The 26,795-nt window shown below is 46.4% G+C and overlaps 1 protein-coding gene across 1 annotated transcript in view; it reads right to left on the bottom strand.

The window, feature by feature from the left end:
• Positions 1-575: 575 nt before the first annotated feature.
• Positions 576-26,795, bottom strand: part of BCOR (BCL6 corepressor) — a 63,716-nt gene continuing 37,496 nt past the window's right edge. The window contains exons 9-15 of the mRNA XM_039729401.1: positions 23,580-23,908; positions 22,991-23,263; positions 15,170-15,336; positions 5,870-6,015; positions 3,234-3,311; positions 2,872-3,022; positions 576-1,702 (exon numbers count right to left, since the gene is read on the bottom strand). Of these exons, the coding sequence (XP_039585335.1) occupies positions 1,408-1,702; positions 2,872-3,022; positions 3,234-3,311; positions 5,870-6,015; positions 15,170-15,336; positions 22,991-23,263; positions 23,580-23,908 (1,439 nt within the window). The 3' untranslated portion in view covers positions 576-1,407. The remainder of the gene's footprint in view (positions 1,703-2,871; positions 3,023-3,233; positions 3,312-5,869; positions 6,016-15,169; positions 15,337-22,990; positions 23,264-23,579; positions 23,909-26,795) is intronic.

Below are 26,795 nucleotides of genomic sequence, written 5' to 3'. Positions count from 1 at the left end.
CTAATTAAACTCAGGAGTTTTGAGTTCACAGCTAGAATTTCCTTCCACAAGGGGAAGGCAGAGAAGGCCTGCCCAAGCCCAGGGAGCCCAGCCTCTTAGACAGAAGTTCCAGAGCTGCACAGAAGTGACATTCTGATCACTGTCCCTTTAAATCTTCCCAAAATGTGCTCATAGGTTTAATGCTCCACATTAAAACCAAAGCATTTCCCCTGGTACTATTAACTTCCACTCTGCAGACTCCACTGAAAAGAGAATTCAGCCAATTGAAATTAAAAGGATGTCAAAGGAGGGAAAATGATGGAACCTATTCACAATTCTTTAGAAGATGGTGTAGAAAGTATGGTGAACACCACTTTTAAAACCTTGTCCCACCAAAAGCACCCACCTGATGATTTCTTGCAACATGGAATTTTAGAAAGCCACTACAGAGTGTACCCCAGATTTCATCAGCTGCTTGCCTGCACCTCTACCAGCCCAATCCCACTTTGGAAACTACACCCTCCTTTCATGAACATTAAAGAGACAAAGCTCATGTCACAACCAGGCACAGAGTTAATGGGAGTCCCTTTAGCCTCTTCATTTCTCAACAGTTTTATTGCCTTTAAGAAAATTTTTGTAAAATATAAATACAAAGGCAGAAGATTTACTTACAAAGTTAAAACACAGATCTCAAACATAAACACACAATTCAGAAAATTTAGTTTATGTACAGTTTCAAGCAACTTCAACATATGTTAGTTTTTCAATATTTTACAAGGTACAGAAAAAATAGTTCAAAGTCTTCTTTAAATAAAGAGCATAAAATGTTTAAACATATATAAACAATCCGGTTTGATGTGTGAAAACTAAATTTCACAGCTTTTAAATTAGGATATAAAAGTTCTTACAATTAGTTGATGCGTATGGATATGGTTTAATTTATATTACAAACTATTGAATTATATTCAATAGTGCTTACCTGGCCAAAGCAGGTAATTCTGTAAACAAAAAAAACGAAAATAATATCACCAAGTGCCTTACCAAATTCTATCTCCCAAACAAGCCACACGACTTTGATCACATCACCTAGAAAAAGTATGTTCTGTGTAATCAGTGCTTTGCATGAAACAAAGTCAATGTGTGTGGGTGTGTTCTTTAAAAAAAAAAATGTGTTCAGAGTAATAACAAACTTATCCCAAAGCCTGTGTGCATTTAAAGAAACATTATATAACAATTTTTGTAAAAACTGATTGAAGTTAAAAAAAAATTTCTTCCAAAATCCATCCAACTGGAATTCAGATCTCTTATATAAAGGAAAGATATTTTCATATTTAATAGTGTCCTTTCTTTACAGAAACAATTTCATTTGAACACATATACATAAAGAAGTAGCTGTGTAGAGCTCTGTACATTAAATGGCCTGATGGTTCACCAGAGGATGTCGAAGGGAGGGTCCTCGTGCGGATGCAGCCAGTGAAGCTCGGAGCCGAGCAGAGTCTTGAGCTCGCTTGTGAACTCCACCAAGTCCAAGAGCTCTTTGCTCTCCGGGTTAAAAGCCTCAAGGTCCGTAGCACAAGAGAACAACTGGCTGAGGGAAGTCTGTTTGTAAAACTCTGCCTCCGTGATGGTGACCACCTCCAGGTTGGGGAAGTTGCAGCGGAAGATGCGAGATGACATTTTTAGCCTCTTCACCACGTCCGAGAGCAGAAGCCAGTTCCGTGGTCTGTGGAAGCCAAGGAGAAAGAGGCTCCAATAACTGACAGTAACTCACAGGATTCCTGACTCTTCCCCACGTTGCTGTGTGACAAACCCTTCCCAATCCCATGCTCACAATCCCTCTGAAAGCAAGGCTGTTGCCCAGGGGTCAGAAATAACACATGAGCAGGTGTGTATTTATTTATTCGGAGTACGGCTACCTGCAGCTTTGGGAAGGGAAGATCCAGGATGCAGGGGCACTGGGACCTATAAAACCTGGGCTCCTCAGTGCCCATGTGGGCCAGCAGCCACCCCAACTCAGACACCTAAAGGTTAGCCCACCTGAATCCAACTTTCATTTCACAAATAAGGAGATGGCTTATAGTTACTGCTACAAAATTTAGCACTCTTGACTTCTAGAGATGCCAATACTAAATACAAGTCAACAGTAAGTTGGTTTTTTGTCAGATAAACAACACGGTTTTAAAATTCAATCTTTGTATTTGTCCACTTCAGGGAATTAAGCTAGATCCATCGCCCATGTAACAAAAACATAGTAAAACCCACACTCCTGCATGATCAGTATTTAAAACTAGCTGTCATCAAAATTGGTGCAAATGGTAAACAACAGTTGCTAACAAATCTAATTTATATATTGAATATAATAGATAATAAACTTTCCAGGTCTTTGCTTATTATTAAGTACCATAGGATTTTCCCTAAGATACTTATTTGTTTGTTCCAATTCAGAGCTCTAAACAAGTTTTGCCAGAAAATCTAGAAAAGCAGTAATGGTGTGATTTTGTCATTCACAAAAGCATGTCCACTCAGCAGCAGAACAGAAAAACCCATGGAATAAAATTAACACCGTACAAACATCATACCCAAATTTAAGTGCTAGAAGCACTTCTATTTTGGGAAGTTATAAACAAGATGCCTGTCTGGGATGAGGAAAGGACTTTGTGTTCAAACATCACTTGTCCTGCTCTGGAATATGGCAGTAAAAAGGCTGACAAATCAACCGCTTCCCCTCTCACCTCCTATTAGTTTATTTCCAAAAAACCACCAGCAGTTACAGCATTGATCTCTCATTTATGTGACATAAATACAAACACTTTTCCCCGCTGACACAAACTGCCACCATCCCAAGCAGATCATCACAGCTGTTTTTATCCCAAAATCTGTATTTGTTCTTACCCCTGAGAGAGACACACTTGGATGTTATAACACGGCAAGGGAGGCTCGTCCAAAAATTCAAATTCAAACACATCACTGAAGCCATCTTCATCTTCATCACCTGGGCCGGGAGGATTTGCCAAGACATCAAATCCAGATTCATCTTTTGGATCTAAATAAAATTGAATAAAGGTGCTAAGTCAGCAATGAAAAGTCTGTTGCAGGTCTTGCTTTTTTTCCCCCAATAACGTGATCTGTAAACAAAATCAGTTTGCTTCCTTCCCAGCTTCCTCCACCACAAGAACAAAACAGCCCCCACCCCCACGTGCCCCATGTTTTTAAAGTCTCTGCATACAAAGAAATAAAGGGCAACATTTGCTCACCGCACACAGAGCTGCCATAGAAATCCCAGTACAAACCAGGGTCATCAACACTTCGACCTTGCAGGTCAGTTAAATACTCTGGAGAGGAAAAAACAACAACAAAAACATACTGATGAGAACAAAAAGCTGGCAAGTCAGGAGACCGCGCGTCACAGAGCCTCAGCACCTTCCATCAAAAAATCCCACACCACACTCCTGGCACACATGCTACAAACAACAGCATATGTACACCATTCCCCCACATCAAATAATGACCCACCACATCAAATAATCACCTAAGGTATAACAGGGACAGACCCAACATTAAGCTTCAGATACTGACAGCAGTGTCTTATTTTTGTGAAGATAGGGTGTACCACATTTTTTGGCTTTCACCATTATTCCAGACACCAACTTGAGGGTGAAACTGTGGCCCCAAATAAATAGATGAAAAAGGTTTTTCCACACAGGTATGTTCAGAAGATGTAGTTGTTTTCTACAGATATAATTTGGGAGATTTACAAGTCGAATTGCTGAAAAGATACTGGGATTCAGGATGCTAGGAAGTCAAAGATACTGGACTTTACTGGAGTCCTGAAACACCTGTGTGCCTTCTATACTGCACCATTTAAACAGGTAAAGTACAGATGAGTACTTAAACTCATGGCCTATGAGCACTGCAAACATGCTTAGAGGTAAGTTATTACAGAATGCAAGTGTCTTCATCCAAAGCTAAGAGGAAAAGGAGCCCTAAAACCATGTTACAACACGGATATGCTTAAAGCCTTTAATGTATTTTTACAGTATTTCAGCTATAAAATAAGGCAGAACTGGCAAAACCAAAAATAGTCTAGGATAAAAAGCAAGACCATGGGAAAACACGAGTATGTTTAACAAACAGTTATTTGAATTGGCAAGTTTCTTATTTTCATTTCAAGCAGAAAACTGAAGGCGCCGAAACAGCCGGCTGACCTCTTACCCACCTATCGAATCTGACACTGGAACAATCCTTATGACTTATTAAGAGTTTCAATTAGAAGGAGCCCCCAAGCATGGCTGTGCTTCCACCCTCTGGGTTTTTGCAGGCAAAGAGGGAGCTGCTGCAGCCCAGCCCAGCCCAGCCCACAGCTCCTTGGCATGAAGCCACCCCTGCCAGGCAGGAGGGACTTTGGGGGACAGGGAACAACCCCATCTGCCAGGATCAGAAAGCCCCACGCAGCATGGGCACAAACCTGTGAGGAAGGTCTCCATGAGCTCACTGTGGGTCATTTTCACGATGGTCCTCCCAGAGTAGGTTGCAAGTGTTGGATCAGCACCATAGGACAGCAACAGGCGGACAATTTCCAAGTGGTCGTTTTCGACCGCGTCGTGGATTGGTCTGGTGTGAAATAAAATCAAAACCGAGACGTTACATTTTGACTCAACAGTATTATGCAAATATTTTTGACAAGAAACTTCTGACTGTAGATCAAAGCTATTTATAGAAAGTAACACTATTAATACAGCTGCCAATCATCTTATTGTCGGTTTTACTGGAGAGGAAAAAACAACAACAAAAACGTACTGATGAGAACAAAAAGCTGGCAAGTCAGGAGACCGCGCGTCACAGAGCCTCAGCACCTTCCATCAAAAAATCCCACACCACACTCCTGGCACACATGCTACAAACAACAGCATATGTACACCATTCCCCCACATCAAATAATGACCCACCACATCAAATAATCACCTAAGGTATAACAGGGACAGACCCAAGATTAAGCTCCAGATACTGACAGCAGTATCTTATTTTTGTGAAGATAGGGTGTACCACATTTTTTGGCTTTCACCATTATTCCAGACACCAACTTGAGGGTGAAACTGTGGCCCCAAATAAATAGATGATAAAGGTTTTTCCACACAGGTATGTTCAGAAGATGTAGTTGTTTTCTACAGATATAATTTGGGAGATTTACAAGTCGAATTGCTGAAAAGATACTGGGATTCAGGATGCTAGGAAGTCAAAGATACTGGACTTTACTGGAGTCCTGAAACACCTGTGTGCCTTCTATACTGCACCATTTAAACAGGTAAACAGATGAGTACTTAAACTCATGGACTATGAGCACTGCAAACATGCTTAGAGGTAAGTTATTACAGAATGCAAGTGTCTTCATCCAAAGCTAAGAGGAAAAGGAACCCTAAAACCATGTTACAACATGGATATGCTTAAAGCCTTTAATGTATTTTTACAGTATTTCAGATATAAAATAAGGCAGAACTGGCAAAACCAAAAATAGTCTAGGATAAAAAGCAAGACCATGGGAAAACACAAGTATGTTTAACAAACAGCTATTTGAATTGGCAAGTTTCTTATTTTCATTTCAAGCAGAAAACTGAAGGCGCCGAAACAGCCGGCTGACCTCCTACCCACCTATCGAATCTGACACTGGAACAATCCTTATGACTTATTAAGAGTTTCAATTAGAAGGAGCCCCCAAGCATGGCTGTGCTTCCACCCTCTGGGTTTTTGCAGGCAAAGAGGGAGCTGCTGCAGCCCAGCCCAGCCCACAGCTCCTTGGCATGAAGCCACCCCTGCCAGGCAGGAGGGACTTTGGGGGACAGGGAACAACCCCATCTGCCAGGATCAGAAAGCCCCACGCAGCATGGGCACAAACCTGTGAGGAAGGTCTCCATGAGCTCACTGTGGGTCATTTTCACGATGGTCCTCCCAGAGTAGGTTGCAAGTGTTGGATCAGCACCATAGGACAGCAACAGGCGGACAATTTCCAAGTGGTCGTTTTCGACCGCGTCGTGGATTGGTCTGGTGTGAAATAAAATCAAAACCGAGACGTTACATTTTGACTCAACAGTATTATGCAAATATTTTTGACAAGAAACTTCTGACTGTAGATCAAAGCTATTTATAGAAAGTAACACTATTAATACAGCTGCCAATCATCTTATTGTCGGTTTTACTTGCACATCATCCCCCTCCCCTCTTGTCTTCAGTCAGACTGCTCAGGGCACATATTTCTGTTACGTCTACTTGCTGTACACATTTTCGAGGGACAGTGAAATAATTACACTGCTGCAACAGAAAGCAGCAGTTTGTGTGAAGCCTCACAAACATCATTTTGCTGCAAGTCACTCTACCGTTCCAAATTTCTGCCATGTAACAGCGTGTTGAGGAGCAAGGCTCATTCAGCCTGCCTCTGGGCAAGCACGGAAAGGAGTTACCCGAAGCTGCTAAATTATGTACACAGAAATAAGTTATGAAAATTTGCTAGGAATTAAACTTCCGTGCAGAACATCCTCTTTAAACAGTACTTGTAAATATATTTGCAGCACAATTCAACCCTTCTAATCAGAGAATAGAAAAACATGTTATTTTAAGTGTAGTCCACCCAGAAATTAAAGCATTTTATGCGGCGTGAGCAATCTATACAAGCTCGACATAGATTTTGTGAGCCTTCAGAAGGATTATTCATTAATACACAGGCCTGCAATTCCAGGTTTAGAATTCCTTATCGCTAATTATAAATCGCATTAACTTCTGCCTTTAAAATTGATTATACGTAACGGAGAGTTGTCTGGAAGTAGAACATATTACCCTTCAGACTAATGAAGATGTGCTAAAATCCCATCTTTTCCTCAGACAGCAAGAGCAGGGAACTAAAAGCAGAGTCCAATGCGTGGGCAGTGATCGTGGCAGCTCAACTCAGCACAATGCTCCTCCTCTGGGCTGTCAACACTGCTGCCCCCCAACAAGGCTGTCAAGGGAGCTTGTACGAAAAGGCAAGGAAGGACTTCCACCAGGATCACACACTGCCTTCCTGGAAAGCTTTCACAGTGATGCTACCAGGGGAAGTCATTTGGAAGCACAGCCAGGTGAACCTCTCTGTCTCCAGATCTGCCAAGCAGCGCTCGGCTGACAACCAGGGCTTCAACTCCCTCTTGCCAAGAGGTCACATCCCACCACTCCTGCCTCTCAGGGCAATGTCCCCTCAAAGCCACCACTGCTTTGGCATGACCTGGTACACAGGAAAGCTCAGGACAGAGGAGGGGAGGATCAAATCAGTCAGAAGAGGATGGCACAGCACCGTTTTCCCATCTATCACACAGCACTGCTGGCAGGAGGGGGAGAAGGGTGACTCTGGAAGTCTCAAAAAGATGTTCCAGATGTATTTACTCCAAGTACTTTCCAGCAGGCTGACTAACATCTGCTCCATGTGAAGGGTTCTTGCTTGCATCCATCTTGCTGGAAAGCTCCACGTCATATCAGTTTTGACATGTGCACAATATACTGACTTGAGGAGGTGCACTTGGTGGTGTGCTCCCTATGGAAAGAGGCTTATCCCACGCTGCCTGCCTCCCGTACACCCCATGCCACCAACAGAGTGAAGAAGCAGGTGGTCCTCGAGCTGCTGAGCACAGTCCTCAGTCCAGCTTGTGCCAGTCCTCAGACCCTTGGCAGCAGAGAACACAACATGTGGACACCTTCAAATCCCAACATACAGCTCTTTGGAAAGCCACCTTCACATTTTAAGACCAGAGAGGTCCATGAGGATCCCTGGCAAAGCATCAGGATATCCCTTATCAGCTTCTGAGGGAATGCCTCTAAAATTACACTGAAACTGATGCCTTAGAGACAGACAGTGTTGGAGGAGCCAGCATTCCCAGGATTCCCCTGCAAGTCTCACCCTCCCACCTCCACCTACTGACTCAGTGCTTCCCCACAGGGAAGCATCACATCCAGGATCTGGTCAGCGCTACATCACAGTGTCACATCCCAGGTGACACCAAGCAGGAGGCAACAAATAACAGAGGAGCCGACACGGAGGCTGCAGAAGTATCGAGTGCTTCTTGCTGTCAGCAAGCATCTGAGGCCTGAGCTGCTGGGTCATGGCACTCTGAGCATCTACAGCAGGAAAGGTCAGCCTTGCTGCAAACCCTCCTGTCCCCCACTGGGCATGAAGCATCCCTGGCTGAAAGTCTGGCAACAGGCACCAGGAGCAGATCAGAGCTACAGCTGCTGCCAAGTGCTGGCAATGTTCTTTCTTCCCCCACTCCCTCGCTTCACTGGAGTCTTTGATTTTAACTCTTTTTAAATTTTATTTCAGAATTACGATTTTCTGGTTTTGGGAGGGGGTTTGAGGAGTGTTGTGGGATTATTGGTTTGTGGGTTTTCTTAAAAACTGACTTACCTAAGTGGCTTTTGAAGCAGTAATGAATTCAAGATGATCCCTTCACTTATTAAAAACAGCATCTAAATCACCGCCCAGTGTTTCAATTGATTTAACGACACTCAGACGAGTTTATTAAAGGGTGCCTGGGCATTCCCCAGGATGGAAAAATTGCAGCACATGGGCTGTAAGCCTGTGATGGAACATCCTTCTGCCTTTTTACACGTCGCCAAGCCCAACGTGGTGCTGCAGACAGAGGCAGCAGGGCAGGTAGAGGGGCAGGCAGAACCAGATTCGTCATCTAAGAGTACACAGGGAGGCTGCCTGGGCATGAGAGGGGAATTTATAGAGGCACGGGGAAGGAAAGGCGTAGTAAGGCAGTGCGGAAGAAGGAAGAACAATAAATAGAAGGAAACAAAGAAAACACTGGTTGGGGATGGGGGGGCGGGCGGGCGGGGAAGGAGATTCCCCATAGATAAGTTAAGGGAGAAAAGGCCAAAACAGAGCACCGACAGACTCTTTTACTGGCTAGAACAGCTTCTTGGCAAGCTCACCAGCGAGACCATGCAAAGGCACAGCTATTTGTTTGCTTCTCCCAGCAGGGCCAGCAGAGGAGGGAGTATTCTTCAGTCTTGGCAGAGTTTAACCATCCTCTTTGTAGGATGCAAAAGCAACTACTGGAATGGGCAACTTTTTCAGATGTGAAAATAAAAGAAGATCCCTGGGAGTCCTCTCCTGGGCTGCTTTGCCATACAATCCCTTCCACCCTGAGCATCGTGGAAATAAACACTCCCTATCCCTAATGGTACAGTTAACATAGCACAGCTCGTTTCTAAAACAAACCCTTCAAAAGGCCCCAGAAGGAGCTGGGGACATTCGAGAGCTGCAATATCCTACAAAAGACACACATCTCAACCCTCTCTTGTGTACTGCCGAGTTCTTCCTACTATTTTTACTTCCACTAGAGTTAGGAAAACATTTCACTGGGGGTTTATCATTCCACCACCAAAATTATAAACTATTTAGACCAGCCAGGGTTTGCTCTCAGCCTTTCAGGCACCACCAGAACTCTCCTCAGTGCAGTGAGAGGTCTTGCAACTCGCCCAGCAATGCCATATTTTGGCGTTTTGTTTGTGTTTCCACCCGCTCTGCTGCTCAAGGCTGCCCCACGGAAGAGGCACGGGAGAGCTGCAGGAGGGCACCAAGGCAGGGCTGCCTCTTCTTGAACGCAATTAGCTGCTGGAAGGTAAGGCTCTGCCAAGACCAGCTGAAAGGACACAGGAAGAGAGCCATCTTGGCATGGTCCTCGCAGGGAAAAAAAATAAAAAAAGGCTGAGCTCATCAGCTGCCAGCGGGAAGGATACAGCAAAACTGGCTGCGGGGAGAGAACCCAGCCAGCCAACTCTGGAGCAACGCGGAGCCCTCGCTTAACAGGCAGGGGATGTCTGTGTTTTTGGCATGTGGTTTTGTTTCGATCATGGCAAGGGTTCAGCTGGGGCATGCTGCAGAGGTAAGAGGAGAAGAACAGCGAGACAAGGCCAAATGCAGGCGGCAAACAGCTTTGCTAATGTCAGCTCCAACACCCCTGGTCGAGCTACTGCACTGACTGGGGTCCTGCCGGGGAAGGGAAGCTCTCACCTCTTAAGCACGGTCTATTATTATTTATAGGTAAGACGATTAAGAGCCCTTAGTGACTGCAGCACCTCGGAGACAGGTCTTAAAGATCTCCGGGTTCTACAATAATCTTTGATTAGGCACTAATTGAGCAGCAGAGTGCTTGTGTATTCAGGGTCTGCAGGCACTGCATGTGGTCTATCAGCACAGAGTTTAAGGGGAAAAACATCCAAGACCTACCACATTTAGCCTGGCCAGATGTGCTGTGAATAGGGCAGAGAGGGACATCCCGTGCCGAGCTGGGGTGAAGGGAAGGAGTGCACCACTCCTACCCCTCCAAACACTGTCTCCTCCCTGCCCCTGTGCCAGGTTTGTTTCTGGCTTCACCGAGATTTTTGGTACCCTCAGGAAGCAGAGGCTGAACGCCTGCCTCGTCCCAAAACACACACACACGCAGAGCCAGCACAATGATCAGAGCAGCATTTGAGAGATGCACAGACCCCACAGAACTTTCTGCACCCTTCACACCGACATCCTGTACACACCAAAGCCATAAAATATCCTCACCAGCCACAACTTTTCAGAGAGTCCTCCAAGAAGGCGATGGCAGAGGCAGCAAGGAGCAGAGCCAGAGCTGCAGGTGACCCCCCAGGCTGCCCCAGCAGCACAGCTGTGCTCGCACAGCTGCACCGCAGTTACATCACTGCTCTGTGCTGCTTTCCATCAACACAACCACACACATCCACTGCCACCGTCTGCAGCCTGGAGAGCTTCCACAGCACCACCAAAAGTACCTCTGGATAAGTGAGTGGCAAATAAAAAGCCAATTCAGAGTCATTAAAAGCTGGGGAGAAGGTCAAGTCTCTGATGGTGCGCTTTTTAGGTTTTGGTTTGGGGGACTTTGTTGTTATTTTTAAGACTTTACTGTATTTCTAAGGGTTGAACATCTTCTGGATTTTAATTTTAAAAGCAACATAGCTGAGGAAGTCATCTTTCCTCCTAAAAGTTAAAGGAGAAAAACCTTCAAGAGAGAAATGGAACCTGTCTTACAAATGTCCTGACTTACTCTACAGAGACAGAGGAGTCTGATCCTGCCAAAAGGCAGTGCATCACACAGATCCAAAGTTCCTTACACAAACTTCTGCTCTCTGTCCTGCCCAACTCAGACCATCTTTCCTCTGTGTATTAGTTGTGTTTTGGATTCTTGCTGTCTGTTGGGCAGCTTTCCAAATGAAAAGTAAGTCTGCACTCAGAAAAGAGACGCAACAGCACGCTGAGTTCTGACATTACCATCTATGATCAGATCATCATTATGTTCATTTCTAAAATCCATTTTCCCAAGAACAACTTTTCAGGGTACACTGGCCAAGTTTCTTTCTTGAAAATCAGCTCCGTCTGTGACTAGAAATCAAAGGTGGACTCTGAACTGGCGGGTGATTAAGACTGCTCAGACGCTTCCCAGGGATAATTTTCTATATAGGTTATTCCAGCGAGTGAGACAAAAATAATTTCGGATTCTTTTTACGGTAACTCACCGCTGTTGCACAGGTCACATATTAAAGCTGAAGGCAGCAGAAAATGCGAGGCTGTTTGTCAGCCTGGAGAGCTCAGAACTCTTTACAAAGACGTGGGCGACAGAGCAGGAATCTGACAATCCAGTCGGGGTTTTAATGTTTCTCCAAAAAGCTTTCCTTTGGGCTGTGATGGGCTGGTGATGGGCCGGGAACAATGCACCATCATGAACTTTTAATGGACCATCCCAACCAGACCTCTTTTTGTTTTCCTGACTCCTCCCTTCCCAAGTTAATAAATAAAGAGCTTAAAAACAAAAGAAGCAGGCTCTTAGTTACGCTAATTTTACCTCCCTGGCTATTTGGATGGTGATAGGGAAGGCGATAAACCATTTAAGATAACAAGCTGCAGGAGATTCGCAGAATACAAAGACCTGTCCCCAAAATGCACAGACTGAATAACAGCTCTGCATATGCTCAGGACAAGTTACCCCAAGGTCAGCCTCGCAGAGGTGGTCAAAGAGGTGCTTTAGGAGATACACAAGAAGCTGAAAAAAAGGTCCAGAGCCGCATTTTTTTCTCCACAAAGCTAAAAGGAAAAGCTCACTATCTATTCTGCCAGCACAGGAACTAAGCACCCCTACTATTCTGCGAAGGGAACTAAAAAAAGGCTAAAGTGCTTGTGTATTCAGGGTCTGCAGGCACTGCATGTGGTCTATAAGCACAGAGTTTAAGGGGAAAAACATGCAACACCTACCACATTTAGCCTGTCCAGATGTGCTGTGAATAGGGCAGAGAGGGACATCCCGTGCCGAGCTGGGGTGAAGGGAAGGAGTGCACCACTCCTACCCCCCCAAACACTGTCTCCTCCCTGCCCCTGTGCCAGGTTTGTTTTTGGCTTCACCGAGATTTTTGGTACCCTCAGGAAGCAGAGGCTGAACGCCTGCCTCATCCCAAAACACACACAACTGCCTCATCCCAAAACACACACAACACACGCAGAGCCAGCACAATGATCAGAGCAGCATTTGAGAGATGCACAGACCCCACAGAACTTTCTGCACCCTTCACACCGACATCCTGTACACACCAAAGCCATAAAATATCCTCACCAGCCACAACTTTTCAGAGAGTCCTCCAAGAAGGCGATGGCAGAGGCAGCAAGGAGCAGAGCCAGAGCTGCAGGTGACCCCCCAGGCTGCCCCAGCAGCACAGCTGTGCTCGCACAGCTGCACCGCAGTTACATCACTGCTCTGTGCTGCTTTCCATCAACACAACCACACACATCCACTGCCACCGTCTGCAGCCTGGAGAGCTTCCACAGCACCACCAAAAGTACCTCTGGATAAGTGAGTGGCAAATAAAAAGCCAATTCAGAGTCATTAAAAGCTGGGGAGAAGGTCAAGTCTCTGATGGTGCGCTTTTTAGGTTTTGGTTTGGGAGACTTTGTTGTTATTTTTAAGACTTTACTGTATTTCTAAGGGTTGAACATCTTCTGGATTTTAATTTTAAAAGCAACATAGCTGAGGAAGTCATCTTTCCTCCTAAAAGTTAAAGGAGAAAAACCTTCAAGAGAGAAATGGAACCTGTCTTACAAATGTCCTGACTTACTCTACAGAGACAGAGGAGTCTGATCCTGCCAAAAGGCAGTGCATCACACAGATCCAAAGTTCCTTACACAAACTTCTGCTCTCTGTCCTGCCCAACTCAGACCATCTTTCCTCTGTGTATTAGTTGTGTTTTGGATTCTTGCTGTCTGTTGGGCAGCTTTCCAAATGAAAAGTAAGTCTGCACTCAGAAAAGAGAGGCAACAGCACGCTGAGTTCTGACATTACCATCTATGATCAGATCATCATTATGTTCATTTCTAAAATCCATTTTCCCAAGAACAACTTTTCAGGGTACACTGGCCAAGTTTCTTTCTTGAAAATCAGCTCCGTCTGTGACTAGAAATCAAAGGTGGACTCTGAACTGGCGGGTGATTAAGACTGCTCAGACGCTTCCCAGGGATAATTTTCTATATAGGTTATTCCAGCGAGTGAGACAAAAATAATTTAGGATTCTTTTTACGGTAACTCACCGCTGTTGCACAGGTCACATATTAAAGCTGAAGGCAGCAGAAAATGCGAGGCTGTTTGTCAGCCTGGAGAGCTCAGAACTCTTTACAAAGACGTGGGCGACAGAGCAGGAATCTGACAATCCAGTCGGGGTTTTAATGTTTCTCCAAAAAGCTTTCCTTTGGGCTGTGATGGGCTGGTGATGGGCCGGGAACAATGCACCATCATGAACTTTTAATGGACCATCCCAACCAGACCTCTTTTTGTTTTCCTGACTCCTCCCTTCCCAAGTTAATAAATAAAGAGCTTAAAAACAAAAGAAGCAGGCTCTTAGTTACGCTAATTTTACCTCCCTGGCTATTTGGATGGTGATAGGGAAGGCGATAAACCATTTAAGATAACAAGCTGCAGGAGATTCGCAGAATACAAAGACCTGTCCCCAAAATGCACAGACTGAATAACAGCTCTGCATATGCTCAGGACAAGTTACCCCAAGGTCAGCCTCGCAGAGGTGGTCAAAGAGGTGCTTTAGGAGATACACAAGAAGCTGAAAAAAAGGTCCAGAGCCGCATTTTTTTCTCCACAAAGCTAAAAGGAAAAGCTCACTATCTATTCTGCCAGCACAGGAACTAAGCACCCCTACTATTCTGCGAAGGGAACTAAAAAAAGGCTAATTCGGGATTAAAAAAAGGAAAAAAAAAAAAAAAAAAGAAACCGTAAATCCAAAATATCAAACGAGCAGATAGTTTAACAGTTCAGCAAACAACATTTTTTACAGCATGTACAGGACTCACACACCCGGGCGCCACAAAAGCCTGAAGTGCTCTCCAAAGTAACCCTGCTAACACGGCTAGCTCCGCTCTTTTGGCACAACTCAAAGGACCTGGAGGGCACATGAGCAGGGCTGCAGCTCAAGCATCACTCCTTCCTGCCCTGCAGCTGGCAATTCCACTGACTAACAAAACCAACCAAAGCACAACGTATTAAAATTCCCAGAATCAAAAAGGAATTACCCCGAACTCGAGTCACAACAGAAGCGTGTCCCCACTGCTTTATTAACCAGAGAGCAGAGGAGGTCACAGAGCCCTGCACGCCCCTGCCAAGGACCAGCAGCAAGGCTGTGTGACCTGCTTTGGGTGTTCAGGGTGGGAGGCAGGACAAGGGGAGCACAAAGGAGAGGCACAGAGGGAAGGGAGGCAGAGATGAGGGGGTGCTGGACCTTGTGGGAATTTATAGAATCAGAGGTTTTTGGGAAAACTGCAAAAGGTAGGTCTTAGAGATAGCAGAACTGTGTTAAGCAGTAGTTATAAAACAAGTCAGCAGAAAAAGTATGTAAAAAGTAGAAAAGTAAGGATAAATAGAACAATGGTTTGTGTATTAACATTTGTCTAGAATAACTCTTTAAGCTGCAGAGAAGTATATCTAGCAAAATATTAGGAAGTTCTAAGTTCAATAACGGAGCTCTGTGCATTGTTTTAAGGTTTACAAGCGGGTATAGTATTCGAAATAAGCACGCATTGTTTTAACTCGGGGAGGGTACCTGTGCTTATAGGGACTGGATGGAAGCATTGCTAACATGCACGGAGGGAAGGGAGGCAGAGAGGCCTCACCTGGTTCCATCCTGGGCGCTGCAGTTCACGTCCGCGCCGTACTCCAGGAGGTGCCGCACGATGCTCAGCCAGCCCCGGGCACAGGCCTCGTGCAGGGCACAGTAACCCGCGTTGTCACGATGGTTCACATCACACGCCTTGTTCTCCAAACAATACAGAACCACCTCCTGGAAACAGGAAGGAAAACAGATGAGCATCGAGTTATTTCTTGCTAGGTAAACGCGCAGATTTCTCCGCTTGGAGGAAAAGTAAGGGGAAGGGGCTAAAGACAAAATCCCTATGATACACTAAGTTACCCTCCATGAGATGGGTCAGTCAAAAGGAAAATAAAAGGGGGAGCTGTTGACAGTCCTGTCTGTTCAGGAGACACAGAAGAGATTTCCCTGAGCAGACTAATTTGGGCAAAGTGACACTGAGAGCTCCATGCCTTGCAGGACCCTGTAACCCCCAACATCAGGAGCTGTCACAGAGGGAGAATACAAAAACTTCACAGACAAAACTCAGTGTTCCACTCCTGAGAACTTCTACACATAAAGCTAGTGGGAAGGTTGTTACTCTTACATCTGAATTTTTTTAACAGAAAATTCTGTGAGCGCAACAGCAGCACAGCCAACGTCAGTGCGATTTTAAAAGAAAAAGTGCATGACCCGAAACAAAACACATTTAAGACACACAAAGGATGGTCTGCTATCAGCAAACAAAAACCAGCCTGGCTCTATCGAGATTGGGGAAATCCCATTTTCACCCAGCCCAGTTTTCTGCATGCAGAGGTAAAGGCAGGCGCCAGGTTCCAATAACGAGCCCGGCGCCGCAGGAAGCCATGTGAATTTAACACAATTCATCTTGCAGTCAAATACAGCACGCTCAGAGCCTGGGCCAGGCTCAGCTCTGCGCTGCCGTGCAGCCTTGGAACAATGACTGCTCCATCACTCAACCGAAAATTTAGGATGGTACGAGTCTCTTCCTCCACTTGTGCCAGATGCAAAAGAAGGCAAAACAAAACAAAACACATTTCTAAGAGATGCTCAATGCATAAAATAGCCCCCACGTTCCCAGATTAGTGGTAAACCATTAATTCTGCATTTGAGTGACATCCTTGCAAAGCCAGATATGGCACGGAGGGGGCGAGTGCTTGTTTTGCCAAACCAAGAGAATAAAACAACGTCGGGCACAGCGCATTTATTCTTCCCGTTTCAAAATAAACCGGAAAGCCCGCAATAATCTGTGCTCTGGGTACACCTGACTCAAGGGCTGGTATCCAGGATACAGCATGAAGCTGCTCTTTTAGCAGGCCCTCACCAAGCAAGGCTAGAGCTGAGAGCTAATGAGCTGCCTGTCCCAGGCTCCAGTGCATCCCCTGCAATGCCACGGGGATGCACCCACCAGTTTAACCCAGGACCCCCACAGCCCCAGCTCTCACCAAACAGGGGTTCTGAACGCTCCTGATAATCAGCCCAAAGGCCAAAATTCAGTCCAGAACGGATGCTCCTTACCCTGCACATGCTCAAGCCCATAAGAAAGGGCTGTGCAAAATTATACTCTGGAGGTATGAATTTTCCCTCAAAGCAGACCACCCTGCCAGGCAAATTAGCAGATGGATATAGGTAGCAAAAGCAGCTGCTGTATTCAGCACCACTTTTAGCATGTAGTTACCATTTAAAATAGACTTTGCAACTCAAAATAAAAGACGTTTCATCTATTTTTGTAAAAAGGAAACACTCATCCTAGGGTGGAATACCTACTACTGGACAAAAAAGCTAATTTTGTCGGGCAATTCTGTGTTAAGAGGCTATAAGAAGAATGTCATTAACCACAAAATGTAACCATAAAGACCATAAAACTCGACATTGTTAATTAATTAAATGCCTCATTAACTTTTTTTAACATGATTTATTCAATTTACAAAAATTTAGCCACCATTGCCAAATACAGGAACATGTGGTGCCACAAACACACTTTTGGTTTCACAAGCATTTCTCGCTAAGGTTTGGGGGAGGCTGTGAGAGTGCCACAAGGCAATTTAATGTCTGTTCAGGTGCTCTATTTAAATCAGCATTCTGAAAATCACTCACAGTTAATCCAAAGAGTCAAACTAGAACATAACCAGACACCTCCACCTCTGCTTTTTGCAGTTTCTTAGCCAAACTGCAAACAGCACTGTCAAAGTATGCACATATGCATGGTCCATCCCCATATGCAATGAGCTGCCCTTCTTATGTACTTCTCCTCCAGGGGAAGAGCTCAGCATTCCCCAGGCCCCGAGAAGCACTGTTCCCCCACACCCAGCCTCCAAACACAGCCCTTGGGTCAGGCACTATATGCTGAGCCTTAACACTTCCCCCCAGCATCACACCAAACCCCTGCAGTGGTGTCCATTCCTGAGCAGGATGCAGGAGCTGTGCAGGGCAGGATGGGGCTCTGGAGCTCCTGCTCCTGTGGCAGTGACACTGGGAACTCCCCATGCCTGGATAAACCCTGTTTTCACATCTGTTTAAATGCCCTATCATACACCACACACTTTGCTAATTTCACTGCCTTCCCAGGAAGGATTAAATAACAAACTGAAAGGGAACTTTTCAAGTTCACTGTCATGGTTTCATCCCAGCCAGCAGCCAAGCCCCAGGCAGCCAACTCACACTCACTCCCCCACCAGCAGGGCCAGGGTGAGAATCAGAGAAGCACAAAGGTCAAAGGTGGAAAACTCATGGATTGGGATAAAGACAGTTTAATAGGGAAAGCAAAAGCCATGCACACAAGCAAAGCAAAGCAAGGAATTCATTCACTGCTTCCCATGGTTGGGCAGTTGTTCAGCCATCTCCAGGAGAGCAGGGCCCCATCCCACTTATCAGGGACTTGGGGAGACAAACAACATCACGCCAAACATCCCCCCCTTCTCCCCCAACTTTATATTCTGATCCATGATGTCACAGGGTCTGGAATATCCCTCTGGTCAGTTTGGATCACCAGTCCTGGCTGTGTCTCCTGCCAGCCTCCCATGCACACCAGTCTCCTCACCAGTGTGGCAGCAGGAAAAGCAGAAAAGGCCTTGGCTCTGTGTAAACCCTGCTCAGCAGTAACAAAAACATCCCTATATTATCATCTCTGTGTTCTGCACAAATCCAAAATCCTGCCCCATACCAGCCACTGAGAAGAAAATTAACCCTACCCCAGCCAAAACCAGCAGTAAGGCCCCAAACAATCCTCTTGATGAGACTTTTAACAGGGCTTACAGTTGTTCATGTACTTTGAGTTAGATTCATGGGAGAAATACTGACAAGATATTCTCAAGAGATCAACAAAGAAAACTTTACTGGCAACTCTAGAAACTTTGACAAAAGGTTTATAACAGCATTCAGTCAACATAAATCATTTGTCAAAGCATTAATTTTACCCATTCAACTTAGCAAACTCAAAGCCCATTCAATTTTAAGTTACTCAGAATTAACAAGAAAGAATCAGAAGAGAGAAAAGATACTGAAAAGAACAAATATAGCTACCAACTCTTGGGTTCCAGCAGCATTCAACTAATACAAATTCTGAGAGGAGGAAGGTCAAGACATTCTTGTCTCATGTTTGGCCTTAAATACCCCTTGGCCTTCCTGGGCCCTTTCCCCAGGTGGGACTTGGGTCATTTGGCCCCTCAGGAGCTGGATTGGGAGCTCCAGGGGCAGGTGTGGAGCATTGTCTCCAGTGTGTTGGGGATTGGTGGCTGCTGCAGGGCTGGGATACAGGCCCAGGGGGGTGTAAGGGGCAGGGCACTGCCTCACCAGGGAAAGGCCTGATCTGCCTCTTCCACACACATGTGAAAGGTTTCAAGCCAGCAACGCTTCTAGTCTCTCACACCATCACAGAAACATGTATCTATAATGTGTTGTGGCCTTATAATATCTTCCCGCCCAAGAATTTGGTTTTGGCAGTAGTGAGTTGTGAGATGCTTGCCATTATTTTCCTGCTTCTTTAGATAGCAAGTTGATTAAACTGTTCCGCTGTGTGACAGTATTTTTCTTTAGAAAACTGTGATTAGTGGAGGTACTGGTTTGGTGTATGCATAAGATTAAATAATTACTTTTGGATAACAAGTACCAAAACAACAGAACTATAAATCATTTGAGTTTGGACAGGAACCCACTGCAGTCCCTGAACACTATCCTTTGATGGATATGTAAGGAGGAGGTGGAGAGGATTTCTGAGGAAATCATCAGAGCCTCACTGCTTTGACAAACAGCAAGTGTTAATCCCTTGTTTAATCTTGTGTCTCAAGGCAGACCATACCCGTGTTTTCTGTAGCCTTTTATGTACCCTTTCAGACTTTGGATATGCCATGGGAAAGTAATCATGCCTCCTCTAAAACAGCAGTTGCCTAATCTTTCCAGTGCCTCTCTTTGTCTGCAGAAGTAAATGCCTTCACACCACCCACACACCCCAGGAGAGCAGCCTTCCCCCCACTCTCTGCCTCTGCTACGGTAGCAGCGACATCCATTTGCCTTCAATTACAGAGTAAAGGATGTTGTTGTCACAGCTGAAGGTGACGTTAAGTGTCTCTCACATCATCACTTGTCTCTTCCTATTGTTGCTTTTACCCCTCTATGTTGCAGCTTCACAGTGCATCCTCTTAGGTAGTTGAAGCTTTGGACTACAATTTAATCTGGTTTGGCCTTATGGATTTGGTTGTTCTGTTTGGTTTAGTAGTCTTTATTCCTGATGGAATTCTTAAATGTGACGAATACAGAAGTCATATACTCTTATTAAACCAGAGCCTTTTCTAGAATAACCATAAAACCAAAACATTTAAAGAAAGTCTGTCTATCCATTTTATTAATAATCATACCATCCCTTGTTTGTAGAATATTCATTATTAATCCTCATCTATTTACTTTGGAGAAACTTATCTCTTGTCTTTCCTGATTATTTGCTTGTCTTACATCTACCTATTAACATATTCATGAATCCAAAATACTGCCCCATACCAGCCACTGAGAAGAAAATTAACCCTACCCCAGCCAAAACCAGCAAATCCAGACACACACCAAAAAGCAACACGAGGCAGAAAGACAGCCAGTGTTTCCTCTCACATCAAATTCATTACACAAGCCTTTTGTAATTTTTTTCCCAAAAAGACTCTAGCTCCCTGTAATTCCCTCTTCACAAAAAGTAAATTACAGTTTTAAGACTACCATTATCTCAAGTCATTTGTTTCAAATGGGGAAAACAGAAGGGATTCGAGAGCGGCCATACATTGGGATGAGCTGGTAACATCCTGCTGCCGCAGACGCCTGGGAAGGGAAAGGCAAAGCTTCCCAGCAGCTTTATCAGGGATTTCCAGGGCTGAAGACCATTTGCTGCTCTGTCTTTAAGTAGCCTCGCTGGCTGCAGCCCTGCAATTTATCTGACCAGACACGAGCCACACTTCTCCTTCGACATTTCACACTCGGGTCAGCTCTGCGCACAGAATCGTGTCCTGCCTGCGCGGTGACCCGGGGCACATCCGCACCGTGGCACTGACAGCAGCACAGCGCTCGTGGCCTCGCAGCATTCGGGCTCCCCACGGGTCCAGCAGGATCCACACAGCCAGCCTGCCAGCACCTCTGCCTGCTGAAGGGTTTGGAGTGGGATCCCTGCACAGCCTCGGGGCATCCCTGCTGCAAAGGCAGGCAGGCTGCCAAGGGCAGGCACGAGCTCATCCGGTCTCAGGGCAACACAGCGTTCCTGCCAGGGCTCCCGGTGCCCTGCGGTGCCAGCCGCTTCCAGCTCGACTCCTGAATCAGCACTCGCTCCCTCGGCAAGCTGTGGCCCTGATGATGCAAACTCCTGCCTCCCTGCCACCCAGCTGGCAAAGAGATGCCAGGGCAGCAGCCAGGGAACCCCCATGTGCCCACCAGAGGTTGCTGCCTTGCTAACATAGCAGGGGTGGCAGAAAACTGACCTGTGTACTTGCCACAGGTCACAGACGAGCATGTTACCTTGACTCATCCACATTTTTTTCCTTTTTTTTTTTTTTAACATAGAGGAATTTCTTACTTCTTGCCCATTCTCATTCTTTGTGCAGACAGAGGAAGCTCAATTCAACTTTCTACTGACTGCAGTAGTCTCATCACTATCAAGAAAAACCCCTCAGCTATGGAGCTTCTATGGATGATCCAACTATCACAGCTCACCATGGGCCAAACATATCCCCGACAGGGTGGCACAGCCACCCACCACTGAGCCTCAAAAAACACAGACAACATCAGATTCTGGCAGCAGTTTGGGTGCATGGACTGGGCTCTTCCCCTGCCCTGCATTCCACCAGCAACAGAACCAACATGCAACACCACCTGAACCATCAAACCAAACGAGCTGAATATTTAAGCCTATTAAAAACACGGTGTTATCTTGAACTTTTGGGTGAATTCAAGTCAGAAAACGAAAATCCCCAACCAGCTGATAATGGGAAGGCATGGTGGCACACAATGTTACTCACAATGATACCTTGGTGAACCTGGGTATCCCCAGCTTTCTGCAACCAGCCAATTTGATAGCAGAGAGCTCCTGCTACCAAAGCAAATGGAGAGCCCTGGGCCCCTGCTTGAGCAGGACATCAGCCCATCACTAAGTTTGGGAGCTGCTCCCATTGAGCTGTGCTCAGGAGAGCTGCTGGGCACAGAAAGCCAAGTGCTCAAGCATGCTCACCCTGACAGACCCCATGCAGGAAGAAAATACACACCAATAGCTTGGAGCACATGCTACAGCACATTTTGATTTTGGACCCACAGAAATTTAAACCATTTAAATTACGGAGAATTCCATAGCAATGTTGTAACAACCACCTCTGCCCTGAGCTAGAGCTGAAGTGCCCTGGGTTAGAAGAAGTCTTTGTCTAAGGTAAACAAAACCTTTCCAAGAAACCCTGCCTTCCAGAGCTGGACACGGCCTTGCTCCACACAAAGCTCTCTCCAGCTATACAAAGGACATTTCAAGGTTTCAGCAAATCCCCAAGGCTGGGCAGGCCCCACCCGGACCTGGGCTGATGCCACCTTCCCACGTGGGGCTCAAGCCCAGCTCCAGGGTCCAAGCAGCCCTCTCAGCAGCACAGCCAAGGGCAGCAGGCAGCCTCTGCAATGAAACACCTCTGCACCAGATCTGAAACCGAGCAGCAACGACGCTCATACCTACATGCCCATACTTCCCCAATAAAAGCGTGCTTCAAAACGGCCCAGCTAAGGGATTCATCGGTTTCTGATTTTTGTAGCAACAGGGGGCCCCTTTCATTAGACAACATTGTTCCAGCTACACCAAGCAGCTCCAGACGCTGAGTATAAAGCATGCAGAGTGCTCCTATGATGTGTCTGATCATGCAAGAGGACACTCTAAGCGCTACATCCTGTGTCACATACCAGATACTCCTTGGAGAGAAGTACAAAAATAAAACCCTTCTCCTAAACTACACGCTCTTCACAAACAACAAAAGCAGAAAACACACAGCTCATTAAAGATCACCATAAAGATTACTTAGGAGGAAAAAAGAAAAAAAAAATTGTTCTGTTTGCAGATGGTTTATATCTAAAGGGAAGCGAGGGTTACCAATAAAACTTTACCCTTGCCCATTCCCACGGGATGCTGCTCACCCTGCATCCCTGCCAGCTGACCCAGCAGCGGTGGGGAGTCATTCCCACAGCAACCTGCCCCCACACCAGGAAAGGGAAATCCGCAGGGAAATGGGGGCTACAACTTCCAGCGACCCAACCGCAAGCTGCTAGCTCAGAAAATCTCCACCTACAGAACCGGGAAGAGGATTTGAACTTCTGAAATCAGAAAGAAAACACCATCCCGCGGGAGCCTTACCTCATAGCCCAGGCGTGCCGCCCGCTGCAGCAGCGTCTCCCCCGCGTTCTTGTTGACGATCAGGCGCCGCGCCTCGGGCGGCATGGGCCGGCTCGGGGTGCTCTCCGGGGTGGGGCAGGCCAGGGGCAGCGGCGCGGGCTGCGGCACCGGGAGCAGCGCGGGCGCCGGCGGCAGCCGCTCGTACGGCTTCTGCTCCAGCGCCCTGGCCGGCGAGGAGGAGTCGCAGTCTGAACTCGGCTCCGGCCGCTTCCTGACTTTCCTCGTTACCGTTACCTGTCAAAACCATGGCGGGGTTTTTTAATCTTTGTTTCCACAGTACTGTGATTTTGTCAGCAAGGAATTGCACTTTTCTACTCGTATTTAATTTTTAAAGGAAGACCCGCTACAGCTTTTAAACATAAAATGCTTCACCCCTGCAACAGTGCCTTCAACTAAGGTTAAGAAAAGCAAACACAAAATGTGCAAAGCATCCACAGACAAATCCGAACGCAATCCCCGCTACCCTGCATGCACGACAGTGCGTTAGTTTTAAGCAAGCTGGCTCTGCCTTCTCACAGGCCGGTGGACAATTAAGTCTAAATAAAGATACCTTATCTTCAGCATTTTCGATATCTGTGGTGTCATCCCCTGTCAGAGATGACCTCCTTCTCCTCTCCTGCAGTGCCAAGTGTTTTGTTTTACACTGACGTTTCCCTGATGGCTTCTCACACTCGCTGTATTTCGGCATCAGAGATGCATGTTGGAAATCCTCCTCTTCGTCTGTGTACAGCCCATCTGTCTTCCGGCTTTCTTTAATTTTCTGCTGTTTGGCAGCCAACCTCGAGGCTGGAGTACAGCTTGGCTGAGCCTGCCTTTTGCTGTTTGCATTGGTGGATGAAAGGCTCTTCATGTGCGGAGACACCGGGAATACGGGCAAGCCTAAATGGGAAGGAAAGGCATTACACATCGCATGGTGCGTTAAAAGGAAAATGCATCGCTAGCACTTAACACGAGCTCCTCGACTGCTTAAGAGATCCACAATTACATTTTCAAATCGTTAATATTTTAAGCGCTCCACATCCAAACTGTAAATAGCATCTCGCCCGTTGACGCTACGCTAGCGGTTATCGGGCTCTAATAAAAACCCCTGAATGAAATGCCCCACGCAGGTGCCGTGGGGATGCGTGCCAGGCCAGCCTGGCAGTGCCACAGCCCGGCCACCACGGGCAGAGTGGAGCAGCTGCAGGGAAAAACTCGCCCCCTTACCTAGGACTGCCTGATCTGAAGGGAACCAACTCCTCCAGCAGCCTGGGCCCAGCCCGGCTCGTCTCAGTGGGGTGCAAGGGCAGACACAGGGATGGCGAGGGAAGAGGGGACAGGAAGAAAGGTGGGAGCACAGATCAGATTTTAATGGGATAGTGTGCTGGTTTTGCATCATGGAAGTGATGTTTTGGGAGAGGTGGGAATGTTGAGCTTAGTCCCAAGACAGCCCTAAGACAGGGAACACCTCCTCGGCAGCATTTTAACTTCAAAAACAAGCCAAGAGAAGAAAGACTACTCAAGGAGCTGTCCCTACAGAAGCTCTGTGCAAGCTCTCTATCAGAAAGCACAGGGATTTTGCAGGAAAAGCAAGCAGATGGTTTTTTTCCCCCAAGAACTCCACTCAGAAGTGAGTTTTTCTGGGACACTGGGACAGTAAGGCCAGTGCTCTGCTGCCTGTGGCAGGATACAGCAGGGCTGGGTTTTCTCTGGGGGTTAGCTCCAACAAGCTGGATCCCACAATCTGGGCCACATGCAAAAAGCATGGTTAGTTTTGGGGTTTTTTTCCAAGTGCAAGCAGGCTTACAACAAAACAAGGACAGGAAAGTTGACTTTTTATAGTATGAATTTCCCTTGGGAAGAGAATTGAGGTGACCTCAGAACCAACTCCTCTGCAGAAAAATTAAAGGTTGCTAGAAAGGAAGGGACACTTCAGCCAAACAATACGACACCACCAAGGGAAGGTGTGGAAAAAACTTTGAGAACTTGAAAGAGGCTCCCTTGCTCTGAGAAGTCTCTGAAGTGATGCTACTTTCAGAATAGAAGAGATGGCAGGACCAAATAAGCAGGTGCTAAGAGGAGAAACTCCCTTACTTAAAAGAGATTCGGTCCAGAACCAGTTGGTAAAAAAGAAAATAAAATCTAGAATCCTCTTGGTGGGCAATTCACACTTTAGTCTTCCTTTAAATAGATCTGTGAAAGCAACTCACAGAAGGCTTTCTAGATTAAGGATGAAAACAGAAATCCCTCAGTTCTTTTGAGCCACTTTCTAGAAAAAGACACATACCACGGCTTGCCAAGCAGATGTCAGGGAATTTATGGGACACATGATGTGCAGATTGTTCAGCAAAAATCATGTAAGTTTTTCAGGCTTTGCAATACTGAAGGAAGGCACCTAGTCGTAGGCTGAGCCTGTGGATGCAAGGCTGTCTTTCCAACTCTGTAGACAGCACAAAGTAAGGAGTGTTTAATTCTCATGTTCCTAACTAACCTAATTGAGTAGCGTGTGAAAAGCCCAATTCCAATACAGAAGTACCATCATTACCTACTTAATCACTTACTAAAGGAAAAAAAAGATGGAAAGGATGGAAAACAACAGCGAGAAGCTCTGGTGAGTGCAAATGGAACAAACAGCTGCATGCTGAAAAAATACAATAGAATGAAAAACTCACAGGTCTGGAGAAGAACAGAAATACTGAAAGGGTGGAGGGAAAAAAAAAAAAACACAGGAAGCTTATCTCAAAGAACTGCAGGCTTTCCCATGCAGACATGCCGAGGCATTGAAAGCAGAAGTTTAATCACCACAAAAAATGTGTGCTCCTGCCTGCAAACTCCACATCAACTCTGTGCTTCACTTTGCCCCTCCACAGTGGTGACAGCAGGCACCAGGCTAAATGTGCACCGGAGCTGAGAGATGGGAGAGCAGCTACGCTGTGCACCCAGGAGCTTCAGGATCAATAACACTGCAAAATGCCAGCACTACACAGGGAAAGCCAAGCATGAGCTTGGGAAACGCAAGACAACAGGGGCAGAAAAGCAGCAAGTGACTGATCCCGGAATCCCACCCCATCTTTCTGACCACGTGAAGAGAGAAGAAAAACAAGAGTGAGCAGGAATATACCTAAATATCCATGAAAAAAAAAAAAGAAAAAGGAAAACCCAAACCAAAAACCCCAAAAAGCTCAGGCCTCTGACTGATGTGGGTTGTGGCAAGTCTGACTCAGAGCAGGACCTGTCTCCCTTCCCGCAGGAGCGGCTGCTGAGAGGTCCGCGCGGAAAAGCAGCTGCTGCCGCGTCACCTGAATGCTCGCTTGTTCAGCTCCCCCCAGCAGCTGCCTCCTCCTGCCTGCCAAGCCCATGGCTGCCACGCTGCCTGCAGCCAAGGCAGCTCCCAGGGGCTGGCACATGCTTCCCGGTGGGCGAGATCCTCCTGGCTCCTCTCCTCGGGGCTTTTGTATCCGCACTGTTCCGGCTTTCTCCTCGCACCGGGTGAGCGGCTGCGGCTGCCCAGGGGAGCATCAGGAGATGCTCCAGCAGTGCAGGGTTACTGCTCAGCTGGGACCCCAGCAGAGGCCGTGGCTGCTGCCTTGGTCATGGGGCTGGCTGAGCAGTGATGCCCTGAGGCAGCCGTGTCCCCAAGGTCACGGACCTGCTGCACCCCGGAGACCCAGCACGGCAATGTCACTTTGCAGCAGGATCACAGAATTGTGGAATGGTTTAGGGCTGGAAGGGAGATCATCCCTTAAAGATCATCCAGTTCTAACCCTTCTGCCATTGGCAGGGACTC

This window comes from Passer montanus, unplaced genomic scaffold, assembly GCF_014805655.1.
Source record: "Passer montanus isolate IOZ18808 unplaced genomic scaffold, ASM1480565v1 scaffold69, whole genome shotgun sequence".
NCBI classification, from domain to species: domain Eukaryota; kingdom Metazoa; phylum Chordata; class Aves; order Passeriformes; family Passeridae; genus Passer; species Passer montanus.
The sequence above is the reverse complement of the archived record's forward strand: the minus strand, read 5'-3'. Positions and strand labels throughout refer to the sequence as shown.